The sequence below is a fragment of the Micromys minutus genome, assembly GCF_963924665.1.
Source record: "Micromys minutus genome assembly, chromosome: 5".
Taxonomy (NCBI): Eukaryota; Metazoa; Chordata; class Mammalia; order Rodentia; family Muridae; genus Micromys; species Micromys minutus.
This window is the reverse complement of record NC_137974.1, coordinates 86,582,784-86,600,537: the sequence shown is the minus strand read 5'-3', so window position 1 is coordinate 86,600,537 and position 17,754 is coordinate 86,582,784. Positions and strand designations below refer to the sequence as shown.

At 44.2% G+C, this 17,754-nt stretch overlaps 1 protein-coding gene across 1 annotated transcript in view; it reads right to left on the bottom strand.

The window, feature by feature from the left end:
• The window catches only part of ODAD2 (outer dynein arm docking complex subunit 2), a gene marked incomplete at both ends in the record, with an annotated part of 159,086 nt that overhangs the window by 22,561 nt on the left and 118,771 nt on the right, over positions 1-17,754 (bottom strand). Inside the window, 2 exons of the mRNA XM_080917306.1 lie at positions 12,285-12,506; positions 15,593-15,781. Coding sequence (XP_080773432.1) covers positions 12,285-12,506; positions 15,593-15,781 — 411 coding nt within the window. The remainder of the gene's footprint in view (positions 1-12,284; positions 12,507-15,592; positions 15,782-17,754) is intronic.

Here is a 17,754-nt window from a genome sequence, read left to right as displayed (position 1 = left end):
AGACTAGAGAGCCAGGAGTGTGGCTGCCGCTGAGATGAATATACCCCGTTAATCTTATATGGCTCAACCATGCTGGCTAATAGTGAGAGTTGTTGAATCTTTTTTAATATTTACAGCAATAGGCAAACTATCTGTGTAACAACTTCATGAAAGTTTTTTCATGAAAACCTGGCTAATGTGTGGTAAAGGCAGAGAATGCCAGCTCAGCTGAGAATCTCCCTGCTAGAGGTTCCAGGGCTTGAGATTCCATGGGTTACACATCCTTGGTGTTGGACTGAACCTTCTCAGATCAGCGGACTAGCCCTGATGTCTATGGGTCAATCAAATGTTAGAAATCTGTTGTAAAGTATCACACATTTTTTTCCACAGTTGATTGGACCACTTAGAGTCTCTCTTCTGAGAATTCTGAGTTATTATTAGAAGCAATGTATAGGTTTTGGGTGACTGTGTACATTCAGGAGAGGTATCGTACAAAGGAAAAAAGACAATCAGCAGGAAATAATGAAACGGGTCAGATAAAGGGGAGGGAGGACAGGTATGAAAAGATGCTGAAACGTTCTTAGTACACTGCGGCTTCCCAGCCCATGAGAACTGTCCTGATTCTTAGCCGTCTCCAAGTCATTTGCATTGCTTACAGTATGGCTCTTGCTTTGCTTTGAACTGCACATCTAAGACTCTCTCCTTTTTGGGTTGTTTCTCTGTTTATGCACTGTATTTGTTTTGCTTTGTTTGGCAGGAGATAGGGAGTGTGCCTTTATGCCACAGCCTGAATTCGGCAGTCAGGAATTGAAGCCAGGCCGTTAAGCTTGGTGGTGAGAGCCTTTCCCAGAGAGCCATCTCAAAGGCCCCTCATTTTTGTTTCTGAGACAGAGTCATGATAAATAACCTTGGCTGACTTGGGACTCTTTATCCAGAACAAGGCTGGCCCTGAGCTGAGAGCAATGCCTCCTGTTCTGTCCCCTGTGTGCTAAGGTTGTAGGTCCTCGATTACAGTTCCCAGTCGCTAAAGCAGAGACAGTGCTTGTGTCACGAGGCTGGACACTGGAGATCAGTGACATTAGGAATGAAGCACTTAAACAAGGGCCAACCTCAGTGACTGATTGCTATTCCTTCTAAAGTTGATTATTCTGAAACAAACACTCTGGCATGTAGATGTTTGCCATAAAGCACTGTTCAGTGTTAGAAGCTCACCTGACTACACTGTTCATGAGTGTTGTGACAGGTTCACCTGTCTACACTGTTGTAGGTATTGTTACAGAGGACACATGGGTCTGTGCTTTCCCCACGTTAGCCAATCACACCTTGAGAACATAAACAGACCTCTGTTGCTGCACACATACAGCAGAAAAATCACATCAAAGACAAGGCAGTTGTTTGAGTGAGCTTCAGAGCATCTGGGTCCCTTATAGCCTGTTTCCTCAGCCCTGACACGTTCACTGTTAGGGGCATCCCATCCTTGCTAAGGAAGCCCAAGGGTACACAGACCCTAACTAAAGGTTAGGAAAGGAAATTAATTCAAGCTCAGTTTTATCCTTCTTGCCGGGTAGTTCTTATCATCAAGATGTGCACGTGTTCAGGTTACATGTCAACTCTGGGTGCCATGTCGTAGCAATCCTGTCCTTGGTTTTTGAGTCTCAATGGTTGTAGTCTCTCACTAAAACTGGGGTTCACACAGTTGGCAAGGCTGGCCAGCCAGTGGGCTCCATGCTTCTCCACAGTGCCACCTAACGCCAGGTCTGCAAGCATCAGCACCATGCCCCAGGTTTTCCATGTGTCACGGGGTAAACTTAGATCTTCTTGGTTGTGTAGCCAATGCTTTGCTGACAGAACTCACAATTTGCTATGTGGTCACCCTCGATTGTCCTCTGGCTTCAGTAAGTTTGGAGGCAGAACCTTGGGATGTAGTAAAGTAGAACCTGCACTCTCACCAAGCACCCGGCCGTGTCTGTCCTCGGCAGGGTCAGTCTGTTAAACAGGAAACTGAAGAACACAAGCAACTGTCTATAATAAACGTCTCCATAGGGACCAGAGATGTAGTTCAGTGGAGGATTGTTTGACTAACATGTTCAAGGCCCTGGGTTTGGTTAACAACATCTAGAAAAGATGAAGGAGAGAAAGAAAGAAAGGAAAGGAAGGGGAAAAAGTCTATAAACTCATTGTCCCCACAGTAATTATCTATAGTGAGGTCTTTAAGTGTAAATCACAATGAGAGGAAAACCAGCCAGTTAATTAAAATTCAGAAAAAGTGACGCTATTTCTCTAAGTTCTAACGTGAGCTCTCATGAAATAAATGAATAAAAAATTACTTAAAATAATGTACTAAAAATAATTATGCATTTACTCCTTGACCACAGCCCTGCTGTGGGTGTATGCCCAGCATTCGTGGGTTATCATATCCACCAAAGGCATGCCAGAAGTGTTCTTGGCAGCACTCTTTCTCCCAGCACTCTTTCATGGTACATGAAACATGAAAGAGTCTACAAAAGTTACCCACGAGCAAATTTGTCAGAATGCTGAGGATTTGTTATAAGAATCTGTAAATGGGAACATCTTCATGGAAGCAATGGGGGAAAGGGAGGGGTGGGGAAAGGGGATAACATTTGAAATGTAAAGACATAAAGTATCCAATAAAAAAAGATTTGTAACACATTATATGTTTTCTAGAATAAACTAGAGAATGGTGTCTAAGATAAATTTAAAAAAATCTTTTGGGTCAGATTAGAAACTAGTGAAATTGTTTATAAAAAATAAATCACTACAGCGTTCAAAGTGTTAGAGTAAGACTGAAACAACCTATCAACATATGGCTCCATGTGTGAAAATCCCGAAGGCTAAACAGAGACCACCTGACCCACGGATAATGGATAATGCATAAGGCATTTATAAAGGCACAGTTGGACTGTGACTGTACTGGCTACTGTAGTGTGACACCCAGATGACCAGAGGAAAGAGCGGCTGCCTGGTACGGAAACATCGACGTGCATTTGTTCTCACTGAGAAGTAGCTGGAGAACTTGGCATTGCAAATCGACGTTTTCAAAGAGCAGTGATTATTTAAGGAGATCAATCGTCTGACTGTGCACTGGCTCATCAGGTTCTAGGACACGGAACACAGTGATGCTTCTGTGAGATATGAGGAAATATGTCAGTGATTCCAGACAGAGAAACCTCCTTTTACTGAATCAGACTTATAGGGAGTTTCGGGTGATAATATAGAATGGTTAGGGGTGCTTAGAAAAGTCGATGATCACACGTTCTGCTTTAAACCAGGTTGGGATTTTTTTTTTTTTTTTTTTTTTTTTTTTTTTTTTTTGCATTTCAGATTCTATTTTTTAATTAGATACTCTGTATTTACATTTGAGATGTTATCTCTTTCCCCCACCCTGCTCTCATCCCCCCTCCCCCTCCACTAGTCTTCACAAAGGTGCACTCCCTCCTAGTCACCCTCTGCACCCCATTGCCTTGGCATTTCCCTACATTGGGAAAACATGCCCTCCCTGGACCAAAGGCCCCTTCTCACATTGATGCCAGATACCGATATCCTCTGCTACATATGCACCTGGATCAATAGGGCTCTCAATGTGTGCACAAAGGTTGGTGCCAGGAGCTGGTTCTTTGAGAAAATCAACAAGATCAATAAACCTTAGCCAGACTAACAAGAGGGCACAGAGAGAATATCCAAATTAACAAAATCAGAAATGAAAATGAAGACATAACAACGGAAACTGAGGAAATTCAAGAAATCATCAGATTCTACTACAAAAGCCTATATTCAACAAAAGTGGAAAATCTGGAGGAAATGGACAATTTTTTAGATAGATGCTACACACCAAAGTTAAATCAGGATCAGATAAACCATCTAAACAGTCCCATAACACCTAAAGAAATAGAAGCGGTCATCAAAAGCCTCCCAAGCAAAAAAAGTCCAGGACCAGATGGGTCCAGTGCAGAATTCTATCAGACCTTCGTAGAAGACCTAATACCAAACTATTCCACAAAATAGAAACAGGAGGAACACTACCCAACTTGTTCTTCAAAGCCACAATTACACTCATACCTAAATTACACAAAGATCCTACAAAGAAAGAGAACTTCAGACCAATTTTCCTCATGAACATTGATGCAAAATACTCAATAAAATTCTTGCAAACTGAATCCAAGAACACATCAAAACAATCATTCACCATGATCAAGTGTTTTTTAAATCAGTTTTTATATATAACAAGTCTAGAAAGGGTATGGAAATTAATTTAGTGGTACACATACAATAGTGGTACACATCCAAGTCAACTTTCAAATGTATCAAGTCAGTTTTGCAGGAAAAATTGATACACGTGAATGTAGGTGCCTGGTAGCCAACTATGGGAAGGATGTTCAGTGTAGACTCATTACTTTTCTGAAGGGGCAGGTTCACTTGGAGCTACTGCTGCTTACACTTAGGCTGCATGGGAGTCCTCTGGAAACCCCATAGAAATTTGGATTTCAGTCTAGCGGGAGAGTAAGGATGAGATTCTACACACCTAGCAAATACACAGGCGAGGTTGTTACACTGCCTAGTTCCATGAGATGAACAGAGAGCCCTTGGTGATCTTAGCCAGCAGTGGAAGCCTAGTGCAAGCGCAGTAGCCTTGTCCTCTAAGCCTAAGCAAACACTGTGTTTTCTTGTTCGCAGGGTAAGAGGTCAGGATGCTGTAGAAGACCATCAGATATCTTCTTCCAGAGCTTCTCAAACACGGTCCCTTTCAGAGCCTTTCAGACGGGGTGCTGTGATTTGGGTTGACAGGGGAAGAAGCCTGTGCTCAAGGTCCACCATCTTCGCACTCAGAAAGCTTGCAGATTTTACCGTTTTTAAGTAGCATGTTCTCCTTACTGACATTTGATGAGGAAGAAATAGAGTAGCCTCAAATAACTGGAACACACAAAGATTCTGAAAAGCCAAGTTCTCTATCTTCACACCTACCCTAAGGCCATATATGAAGGAACTGTCTCTGTGTGTACATAATGCCACATACAAGAGTGTGCTGAATGCACAGTCAATCCTACCCTCAGCTTTCAGCTTTTCAGATTTGCTGCTCTCTGGGATTCTCTAGCTCTTTCCTTCGAAGTCTCTGCTTCTCTGTGGTCCGCATGGTTGGGTGCCTTACGGAGAGGCTGGTCTCACTCTTACGATACTGAAATTCCCGTGGGCTGGTGAGAAAGCTGCATGCAGTTTTTAGCAGGCTCCATATTGCTTCCAGGAAAATAAGGCCGTGGGCCACACTGTGGGAAACATGACACAGCGAGCCGTGGAACACAGCCTAAAAACGGACGCTGTTATTCGTGACATCCTGTGAGACACTGGGAGTGGCTTAAATGCCAGGTTTTGCAGTTTGAACTTAGACTTTCTTTGATTTGATTAAGAATTTCCCTTTTGTCCTACTTCAGCTGGGGACCGTATTGACATCTGTGGCCTGTGTTACTGCCAGAAAACGCCATGTGGATGTCCGCGGGCTGTTCTGCCACCAGGAGCTATGTTGACATAAATGGCCCGTGCATGCCACTGAGGACCGTGATGGCATCTGCACCTCATGCTGTGGCAGAGGGTTGTGTTGGTTGATGTCTGTGTCTGTATTACCAGTCTGAGGTCCGTGGGACTTGCTGATACACAAGACCACATGCAAGTCCATGGCCCATGCTTTTGCTTGCAATAAAGGGCAAGGAAGCTGCTTTGGCCATGGCACTGATGACTGCAAACCCACAGTTGAGAGAGGGGGACATAGAAGGCCTATAGGACAACCTCTATCCCCCTCCCTACCTACCCCCCAATGTAACAGCCAAGACAGAAAGCCATCAGGAGAACTCTTTAAAAGTTGTAAGAAGGATTCTGAGGTTAGCTCCACACAATTGATGGCTTTTGGTGGGGTGTTAGTGGGGAAAACCTAGTTTTATTTATGGGGCTGGCCACCAAGAGTTCGACCATGGTCCCTCCAGTGAGTATATGGGGCAACAGAAGTTAGACTCCTTTTTTCCTCCTTCTTTTGGTGGCGGTGGGGCTCATAAAGCAGGAGAAGTAGTCCTGGGAGGACTGGGAAGTGACTGTGATCAGGATTCAGAATATGAAATTCCAAAATAACAATATTATAAAAAGAATATCCTGTTTATAATATATAACCTATGTATTTATGCTAGCCGAAAGTGTGGGCCCTTTGTAGGACGTATTTGTAAAAGTTAGAAATAATAACACTTCTGCACCTCAAGGAACGTTCTCCAAAACTGACTGCATACTTAGACACAAAGCAAGTCTCAGCAGATACAAGAAAATTCAAATAACATCCTGCCTCCCAGACTACTGCCATGAGCTAAAAGCTGGAAATCCTGAGGCACTAGCCAACTCTGTTTGAAGTCAGCCTTGTCTACCAAGAGAGATCCAAGCCAGAGCTTTATAGAGATTGAGATTTCATATATAAACAAACAAACAAGCAAATACATACGTACATATGAGGTGGAAAGTGACCTTACATAACGTCCACTGGTTAGTCTACAGAGTAAGTTCCAGAACAGCCAGGGCTATAGAGAGAAACTTTGTCAGAGAGAGAGAGAGAGAGAGAGAGAGAGAGAGAGAGAGAGTCAGACAGACAGACAAAGTCAGGACAGAGAGACAGACAGAGACAGTGGCAGAAACCATTAGTAAGTACATGGACAAAGGTGAAAATAATTAAGCGGAATAGAAGTCAAACAAACTGGACACACCAAATGCACAAGTCAGGTCACACTAGGACACACTACAGACAGTCTCTTGGATTGATGTGGATTTTGATGCACATGTGTATGTATGTGTACTATAGGGGTGCACACTTTAAACTTATGAATCCACCTAGCAACTACCCCTTAATTATGCTATAAAGAGCTCTGAAAGAAAGTGATATAAGAAAAAAGTCGGATGCAAAGGTATTAAATGTGAACATAACCTTGCTGACCCCTCTCTGAAGTATTCAAAGAAAACATAAAAATGAGAAGAAGACACACTAGTCAGAGAAAGCTGTCTATGTGGCATGTATTTAACGGACCTGACATCTCTATGCCAGTGGACAGTCCTGACCTTCCAGAATATCTGCAATGTGAGTAAAATGTTCAAAATGATAATGTTTACTTAAGGATTTTGATGGACTGAAAACAGAATAAACATCTAGCAAGCATGCAGCCACTGACAGGCCTGACATGAACGCTGTCTCTAAAGTTCTTTCCCATGATGCACAAACAGGGCTGTTTCTTGTCTTTCTGCCTGCTAGGGGTGATTCTGGGTTCCGTCCGCTGGCCTTCTGGCTGCAGCGTGAATGGCGCTCAGTTCAAGTTGAATTCTCCTGACTTCCTCTGCCAATGCCTGGCGTATTCCTGGTTGTATTTTCGGTTTCTTGCCTTTTCTTGAGTTACACAGCCACTTTTGCTTGCCTGGTACAGATCTCTACAAAAGCAACTGCCATATCCCCATGGGAAAGGCTCAGTGCCTTCTTTAGATGCTCATCACCTTCAGTTTGAAGTGTTGTTTATCCCCGGCCCCGCCTCTGATTCCTTCCCCTCCTTGTGCTCTTGTCTGCAGGATGAAACTGTACCAATTAGCCAGCAATTGGGATGTGTCTGACTTCTCATTTCAATCTAATGTCCAACAGACAAGTCTGTGTGCTCAGCCACAAGGTTTAGAAATGATTCAAGCCCCCAATCTCAGAGGATCTTCTGACTTATTCTCATTCCATTATAAGTAGGGGAGCCATGTGTAGACCTACAAGAGGTTCTATTTGGAGACGCCTCAGACACAGGATGATGTTTTCAACATAACTGAATTAAAAAATACTTGTGGACCTCTTAGCTGATTTTAAACATAAACCCACCTGAAATCCACTTGTCACTGGTCCTAGAACTCCGGGGCAACGTGTTAAAGTTTCACGTTCCCTTTGACAGCTCCTCTTCCTAGTTCACAGATCTTCAAAGTAAAGGTGAGAATATTGCCCAGGCGTTTCTAAACTGTGTGGTAAAAATGAGGAGTTGGGCTTATCCATGACTCCATGCTCCCCGAAGCATCATGCTCCCTATATGGTGTCTACACTTCCATCCAGTTGAGGACACTGCCAGCCAGCCACTGAACACTCCAGACATGGCTGCTCTGCCCCGTTTAAATAAAAGTAATGTAATACTTTGCAAATTTATAATGACTGTACAGTTAAGCTATTTTGGATAAATTGGACTAAGATTCATTGCTAAAACCAACTTGACCTACTTTAGTCTTTCCCTAACTGTGAGTTGTAGAAAAATTACTATTGTATACATGGGTCCCACGACACTCTATTTTTGGTTTCCTTTGGCTTTTTGAGATGGCGGGGGGGGGGGGGTCTCATTTTGTAGCCCCGGCCTCAAGTCATTCTTCTGCCTCAGGTTCCTCCGTCTTAGAAGCCAGGCAGGTGGCACCACGCTCGGTTTGGTGTTCCACGTCCACCAGACAATCTTGCTTCTCACAAGCCTTCGGATGGACACAGGAGTGAGCAGACCCTCCTCCCTGCCCTGGACCTGCACATACCTACTGCAGAGCACGCGTCAGTGTGAGGCAGACGGGGGCACTACACCAGCCAGAGCAGTTGAGAAAACTACCATGAATCATGACTAGGACAACAGGACCGCTCTGGTGGCTGTGTCAGAACTTGTAGATGCTCCTCAGAAGTCACAGCAGGAATGTTTGCAGGCTGAGCGCCCACAGTGTCAGACTCGGATGGAGCGAGGCAGAAACACACCAGTCAGGAGGGGAGGGAAGGGGGGCGGGTCAGGCCCTGCTTTCTAACCAGCCCCACCAAAACAAAACAGAACAGGACAGGACAATCGCCAGAAATGTATCACAAGAGTAAATGAAGCTTCTGGGAGTCTAAAGCGGTGACTCTCAAGCTGTGGTGGTGACCTCTTTGTCAAACCTCTATCTCAAAAATACTTATGCTGCCATTCATGGCAGGAGCAAATTTATAGAAGAATGAAGTAGCAGGGAAAATAATGCTGTGGCGGAAGGTCACCACGACACTAACCCTAACCCTGACATAGTTACTTTAGGGACAGAAATGCTTGCTTACACCAACATTTTCATCCATCTGAACCTTCTTTATGAACCTGAGGCCTGAATTAACCCTAGAGGCTTTCCTTAACAAAGTAACAAAGTACCTACCTGTTTATTCTCCCAAGGAGCCATGCCTACAGGCTTTAAAGGCAAACAGAGAAACAAAGTACATCCTCTTCCCAAGGCCCAGGGTGTCTGGGGCTTAGCTCTGCGCAGGGTAGAAATGAAATCACACTCATCTGCACACTCAGTGGCACACTCTACACATGGTGTGATACCTCCCACGAAAAGGCCGTTCTTTTATCATTTTATGTGTTTGTTTGTTGGTTTATATCTGTATGTGGTGAATGTAAATATTCTGGGTGCATATACATGTACATTTTGGTTCATGAGTGTGTGTGTGTGTGTGTGTGTGTGCACGTGCATTTTTGGAGGCTGAGGGCCAATGTCAGGTTGATTCTCACTTTAGTTTTGAGACGATCTCTCCCTGAACCTAGAGCTTGTTGATTTGACTATGATGGCTGACAATAATCTGATGCGGTGATCTGCCCATGTCTGCCTCCCCAGCACGGGCTTATAGACGTGTGTATGTGACCACATCCAGCTTTTACATGGGGGCTATGTATAGTATTGCGAAACTTAGTACTTTTATGGCAGGTACCTCCCCAGACCCTTTGCTAGTATTTAAAATGAATTCGTTGTCCAGTCCCCTAACCCTGTTCTCTTTGGTTCTCCTCGGATTAAAATGTCAGGCAGTTAGAAACACAGGTACACAACCTCTAGGAGGTTCTCTATGGATTCTAGAAACCACCCGGGAAAGTCTCCAAGCTCATGGTGTCCAGCATATGTCTTCGCTTTCTCTTCTCGGTCTCCCTAGTTTTCTGTCTTCTGTTCTAGCACACTTGCAGTGTAAGGCTGTCTGAACACGGAGGCAGGACTTCTGCTTAAACCGCCAGCTCAGACCACTGTCACCTAGTGTCCTGCATCAGGAGAAAGCTCTAGACACGCTGTGCATGGCATTATGTCAATGAGGCCACGACACAAAAGCTTTACAAAACTTGAGAGGTTTTGAGCTACATGCCAGGCATCTTACGAGGCTACTTAACATTTATAGCTTCAGTTTCTCAACCCCGCCGACTTAAAAACATGCAGTGCAAAGCTTTGTTCGGTCTCAGAACGGGTCATTTAAAATCAGGCATCTCTTCTTTCCGAAGTGTGAATGCAATCATTTAAAAGGGACGTCGCTTACATCACTCTGCAGCAGCGGAGTTAGCGTGCTGAGTTTTTAAAATAATTTACTTTTAAAAAAATGTTAGTTAAAAGTTACTTTTTATGCCAGATTTTTTTAAATCTTTGCTTGAAAAAGCACATGCATCTAACTATTGTATGTGCCATAAAATATATTTATAATGAAAAGATTGGCATATTTAAATGTAAATTGGGTTTAACATCAGAAACATTAACATCTCATTTTTAACTATAGGAAGTTTGAAGGATAAATTAATTGTCTGAAAATTACCAGTTGGCATTTTAAAAGCACTATTCTTACTAAGATGTTTCATGCTGACATATCTGGATCTGACGAGATGACAAACCGGAGATCCCTCCTTTTTGTTTAAAATATCTTCTTTGGGTTTACATTTCCAATGTAAGTGCACATGGCTGACAGGCTTAGAATTACTGCAGCACATAACAAAGTTATGCTATTCAATGGAACAAGTTATAAAAAAATAATCTTGCTTTTTCTGAAAGAGATAAATGTACTCTAAGGGATTTCTTTATGTTTTATTTTTTTGCTTTTGCTTTTTTCTGGAGGTGGTTGTTCTGCTTTTGTTATTGTCAGGGTCTCACCACTTTGCTGAGCTTGACCCCAAAATTGTGATCCTCCTGCCTCAACTTCTGGAGTGCTGGATTTAGACATGTACACACTATGCAGTGTCCTGGATACTTTTGTATTGCTCACCATCAAAATATTGTAGGTGGCTCAGACATTTCAGGTTTGTGTGAGAAGTTTCTCATAAGTACATGTTAGCTAAAAGTGCATCAAGGCAGATGCAGAACGGTCCTTTGTTAGGATGCTATAGCTGTCCAGCCTTGGTCCAGAGTTGTTCCAGCCACTTCTCTTGCTGTTCATAGACAGTGATGAATGTATCTGTCATTTATTTTTTTTATGTGCTAGGTCAACACTGCATCGAAAAGGCACATGAGTGTTCATGGGCTGTGCAGTGTTCAATGTAGGTCAAATTCTGCAATCGCTGCTGTGCTGGATGGTTTTGTGTCAACTTGACACAAGCTGGAGTCATCACAGAGAAAGGAGCCTCAGATGAGGAAATGCCTCCATGAGATCCAGCTGTAAGACATTTTCTCAACTAGTGATCAAGAGGGGAGGGCCCAGCCCATTGTGGGTGGAGCCATCCCTGGCCCAGCCATTGTGGGTGGAGCCATCCCTGGGCTGGTAGACCTGGGTTCTATAAGAAAGCAGGCTGAGCAAGCCAGGGGAAGCAAGCCAGTAAGTAACATCCCTCCATGGCCTCTGCATCAGCTCCTGCTTCCTGACCTGCTTGAGTTCCTGTCCTGACTTCCTCTGGTGATGAACAGCAATGTGGAAGTGTAAGCTGAATAAACCCTTTCCTCCCCAACTTGTTTCTTGGTCATGATGTGTGTGCAGGGATACAAACCCTGAGTAAGACAATTGCATTACTAAGAACCCACATGGGCTCTGATTAAAGAAACTCCATCAGTGTATAGTTTTATGATGCAAACAAACCATGGTGATGCAGAGTTCAGATGCAGCTCTGACCCAATGAACAGATGGTTCTGTGTAACCGAACATCCCTTTAGCAAGGTGTTGGATTATGGATGTGGTGTTTGTATGAACACACTCTTCTCTTTGTATGTGTGCAGCAGGAGGCTGACAGTTATGAAGGCTGAAAGCCAACATCTTAGCCGACTGGCTCCCAGGATCCTCCTGTCTCTCCACATGCTTCAACACCCACCCACTCCCGCCCCACCTCTGCAAGTACCAGACCTGGCCTTTACAGGCGTTGCTGGGATCCAAACTCAGGTCTTTGTGCTTGAGCATCTTACAGCAAGAACTTCGTCCGTTTTTTGTTGTTTTGTTTTTTGTTTTTTTGTTTTTCAGTAGAACACTGTTTCTCACATGTCTTTCCAGCCTACGGTTACAAACGAGATCACGAGCCGTTACAAGCACGTACCTTCACAGCACCGTTCTCATGCATGGTGATGCAGTTATCCGCGTCTTCTGAGAGCTGGTACAAGGCCTGGGCTGTAGCCCGATGCACGTTGGTGTCACTTGACTTCAGATAACGCACCAGTGGAGCCACTGCCTTGTGTTCGCCGAAAGCCACTCTGTTCCTTCCCCACATACAGCACCGTGAGATAGCTTCTGCCAGGTGATGCCTCAGCTTGTCGTGATTCTGGAAGACAAGAGCGTGCTCTGTAGCCACTCTGTGGGGCCAGACCTCTGCCCCTCGTGCTTGCTACCCACCAAGAGGCCAGGGAGTCTGTAGGAGCTCTCACTGGCTCTTAGGAAGTAGTTCAGAGGTTAGGAGCACTGACTGCTCTTCCAGAGGTCCTGAGTTCAATTCCCAGCAACCACACAGTGGCTCACAACTATTTGTAACAGGATCCAATGCCCCCTTCTGGTGTCTGAAGACAGCGACAATGTACTCACATAAAATAAATAAATCTTAAACAAAAAGGAAGCATCTTGAAGAAACTAGAACTTTGGTTCTCTTTCTTTTAAATACATACATATACACATATTTAATATATATTTCTTTATACATCATATACATATATATAAGTATAATATATGTGTATTATGCTTATACATATATATTTGTAGAGAGACAGCATATCATGGTGTAGCTCTGACTGACCTTGAACTTACTTTGTAGACCAGATTGGTCTCTAATCTACATGTCTTTGCCTCTTAATTGGTGGGATTAAAGGGCCTGGCTTTACTGAGTTTTCCATAAACTGAATGTAATCAGTGCTTTCAAAGATGAGACAGGTGTCTAAACTGGTCATTTGCTTCAGGAACCTTGATTGCCTGTTGAGTAACAGGCAAAACCTCATAACAAAATCTTTCAAATCAAGGGCACCAAGATGACCAGTAGGTAAATGAGCTTACCACTGGGACCAGCCACCTGAATCCCACCCTGAACCCTCATGGTGAAAGTTGTGCTACAACCTCCATGTGTACATTATTGTATCTACATAGGCATGAATGTGTGTGTGCGAACGCACACACACATATATAAAAATAACGTTATAGATGATCAAGTTACTTAGTAATAAAAATATGCCTAGATACTGTATATTCTCCAAGGAGTACTTCATTTAGTTGGGATGAGTGGATTCTCTTAGTCAGGATTTCTATTCCTGCACACACATCATGACCAAGAAGCAAGTTGGGGAGAAAAGAGTTTATTCTGTTTATACTTCCACATTGCTGTTCATCATCAAAGGAAGTCAGGACTAAACTCAAGCAGGTCAGGAATCAGGAGCTGATGCAGAGGCCATGGAGGGATGTTACTTACTGGCTTGCTTCCCCTGGCTTGCTCAGCCTGCTTTCTTATAGAACCCAGGTCTACCAGCCCAGGGATGGCTCCACCCACAATCCCACAATGGGCTGGGCCAGGGATGGCTCCACCCACAATGGGCTGGGCCAGGGATGGCTCCACCCACAATGGGCTGGGCCCTTCCCCTTTGATCACTAGTTGAGAAAATGCCTTACAGCTGGATCTCATGGAGGCATTTCCTCAACTGAGGCTCCTTTCTCTGTGGTAACTCCAGCTTGTGTCAAGTTAACACAAAGCCAGCCAGTACATGGATTAATTTCAGTTCTTCAACCTATATTTATTTCTTACTGCAGTTTTTGTGTGTGTATGTGTGTGACATATATGTGTTTTGGCATCTATGTAGGGGCACATGTGTGTATAAAGATACCAGAGCACCCAGGGGTCAGACGTTGACTTTGGATGTTGCTTTTGGTCACTTTCAATGCTACAAATCGAGGTAGGGTTTTGACTTGAATCCAGGTCTTGCTTATTCGGCCATTTTAGCTAGACAGCTAGCTGTGGAGCCCTACCTCTGTTTCTCACGCTCTGGGATTACGGGTAGGCCAATATGTACACTCGGCATGTATGCGGGTGCTGGAGATCCACACGTTGGCACTACATGCTTTTACCTGTAGACAGCCCCAAATCCCAGCCTAATTTCTGAAAAGGGCCAAGACAGAGCAACACACGGCAATCTAGTGTCCGTTCTGTATTTTCTTTATACAGATGAGACTTCCTGCTTAAAGTTGCCTCAGACGGTACAGAGTAACTGCGCATGCCATGGTTTTTATTGTCCCATTCTCGTGACTCACAGAATGTGTTGCCCTGAGTCTGACAGATGCTCTGAGAGCGGCTCCGTGTCCTGGGTGTCCTGCCCTGAGTATTTCTTCAGTGTTTGTAGTCTGGTTTGTCATTCTCCTACCAAGTGGTACTGCAAGCTCTGCTCTGGGGACGGTGAAGTCATTGTCTCCAGGCTCTGCTTTAGCTGTCATGGCTTTAGATCAATAGTATGATGCTGCCAAGCCTCCTGACTCCAGTCTGTCATATTCTAGCTCCTAAGATGGGCATAATGTCAGCAGCGGGGAAGACGGCCAGCACTCACAGAACAGCACTCACGTTTGCACAGCTTTTCTTGCCATCAAATCATTAAAAAAAACTTTATTTAACAAAGATCTTACGTATTAATAAAAATATGCCTTTGTGTCTATCAGTTTCAGGGAAGCTCAGGAATTGAAGAAAATTTTATATTTCATCAGCAACAGGCACTGAACCCTAACCCAGATCTCTAGACCTCATACCTCTTGGTTTTCACTGTCCAGTGTTCTGAGAAGCCCATGATAACAAGGTACTACTTGTAGGTTGATGTTAAGATGATACATGATCGGACAGTAGAGAGTAGGTGGAAATAAAGTCTGGTAAAGCAGAAGAGTAGAGAGTGGGAGATTCGAGAGGAGGCAACACGGAAGCAGACGTGGATGTTTCTCTCAACACATCTCTGTATAAATACGGTTGTTATGATTATTTTATAGGGATGAGATTGTACAGGGCCATTTGACTTATCCAGGTGGGCAAATTATATTATACCAACTGGATCAGAGTATTTTGGGGTGTTCTTTGATGTGGTGATTTAATTGAGTTCAAAGTGGTAGGAACACAAAGCCTGACATGGAGTTGGGACATGCCAAGGGAAAGTGAGTGAAAACAACACACTGGAGCGGTCAGGGACACCAGGACAGAAGCAGCCAGGACAGGCAGAATGGACCACACCTGGATCAAAAGAAGCGGTGTCTGTGAGTACTTAGAGGTGGTGTGGAGCCGCTAAGATAAAGATGCCACGATATGTGGCCCTACGGTTACTGGTACTATCTCAGATCAAAGGTTATCACAACACTGTACTGTGTTCTGAGAGAATCCCATGACAACAGGGCACTACTTACCGTGTTGGCAAGTTTGGACAACAGAGGGACAACACCGTGGTCTGTGATAACAGCTAAGTTCTCCTGGTCTTTTGCTATGTTGGTGATAGCAGCGCAGACACTTGCCAGGACCTCTTTATTGTCTGACTTCAGTAAGTTGACAACAAGTTCCAAACCACCTACAAAGGAGCGAACCATTTCTCCAGCGTCCTAGATAACAGAAAAAACACCATTTTTAGGCTAGTTTACAAAAGGTGGGAAGTAAGAATAAGGCTGTTAGGTATGTTTTAAGACAGAAGAGAGATTTGGTTTAAAACCATTCTCTATTTTCAAATTCTCTGTATATATGTGCATACTTCTGTGTGTAATGATGAATATGTATACAATATATATGTACACTTTGGTTTGAGTACTTGCCACAGGAGCTACTGAGCAAATCACAACGTACACTGGGTTTTAGTGCCTCCAGGCTGCTGTATGAAGTCACTGTAAATATGCCCTGACAAACCTTTGGAGACAATATTATTCCACGTGAACAGTATATAGCAGTATTATTTTTGTTTCTGTTTGACATATCTTACTTCATATATTAAACAAGCTCATTTATTTATTCATATGTTTATGCGTGTATGTGCGTATGCATTTATTGGGGTACATGTGCCACAGTACCCTAGTGAAGGTCAGAGGACAGCTTGTAGGAGTTGGTTCTCTCCGCCATGTGAATTCAGGGGATCTGACTCAGGGGTCAGACTTAGCAGCAAGTACCTTTGCCAGCTGAGTCATTGTGCTGGCCCGATCATCTATATTTTTAATTCATTAACATCAACATCATGGCCAACAGCACTATTACTCATGTATAGAAGCCTGTCAAGCACATATTTCTTTCTGAAAAGCACATCAAAGCCGTCTTGTGCTTAAGAACCATAGGCAAATACTTCAGCGCTGTGCCTGGAGAGAGCTTAGCGCTGGAATAACGTACACAAGGCACCAGCATGTGGAAAAGGTGGCCCCGCGTGGCCTCCCAAATGGCTCCGAGCTTCCATTCTGAGCTGAAACAAAAATGCCAAGTAACATGTGTGGGCTAGGCACCTTTCAGCACATCTACAGGAATAACCACAGGAAGTCCTCGAGAGCAAACTGGGGGTGACAGAGGGGCTTCTGTCAAGAATCTGAATGAGCTGGGCCGATGATGCTCGCACTGTGTAGCCATTGTGTTGGGTACACCTGGTGAGGCAAGCGAGTGTGCTCTGAGAAATGACGGGGTTCCAGCCAGGCGTGGTCGTGCAAGCCTGTGCTGCCAGCATGGAACTGAGACAGGACAATAATCTAATGAAAGACTGAGCTGCCCCCTCCCACGGGGTAGGGGGTGGGGCAGTGAGAAATGGTAGAAAATCACGGCGAGCAGCACACCAAGCAGCAGGTAAATGGGGCCGAAGCATCCTAAGGACTGATTTAAAACACTGGGGCTTAACCTTTTCAAGACACCGTAGGAACCACACATCTGTTAGCCCAGCTCAGCCTCCCAGTAGGCATGGCTAATTCCACTTTAGATTTTAAAAACTGATTTAATGTACAGATATTGAACAATATAGGCTAGATCGCATCCCGTGGAAGTCAAGATACCATGTTCCACGTGAGCTTTACCAATCGTCAATTTAATGTTTACACCGCCACGCCCTGCAAATTTCTCCGCGGTGCACCTGCTGCAGGATAAAACCCCAGCTCCTTGGTTAGTAAGGCATTCTCTGCAGCCCAGTCTTCCTGTCTAACCTCAGCTTGATCACATAATATCTCACAGAAGCCTGGGTCCACTGGCTTCTGCTGTGAACTGGAGTTAGCGGCTCCTCAAATACTTCACTCCAAGTACGGATAGATCACTGTGGGTAGTGAATGGCTTCTTGTTTGTTTAACCCTGAACTTTAAATTCCAGGTGGGCGCATTGTCCGTTATTCGCTAGCCACACACAAATGGTGTCCAGCATTTACCATTTGCTTAAGTCATAGACGTTCCCCACAAACATGCACTAGGGGACCGTGTGTGTGTGTGTGTGTGTGTGTGTGTGTGTGTGTCCACTGAGTCACATGATGAATCCAGGGAAGTCAGACTCTGCATCAGGGTGCAGATCTGAATTCATTGCCCAGTGCAGTAGCCAATCCCAAGCTCCTAAATCCTCAGCCAATCAT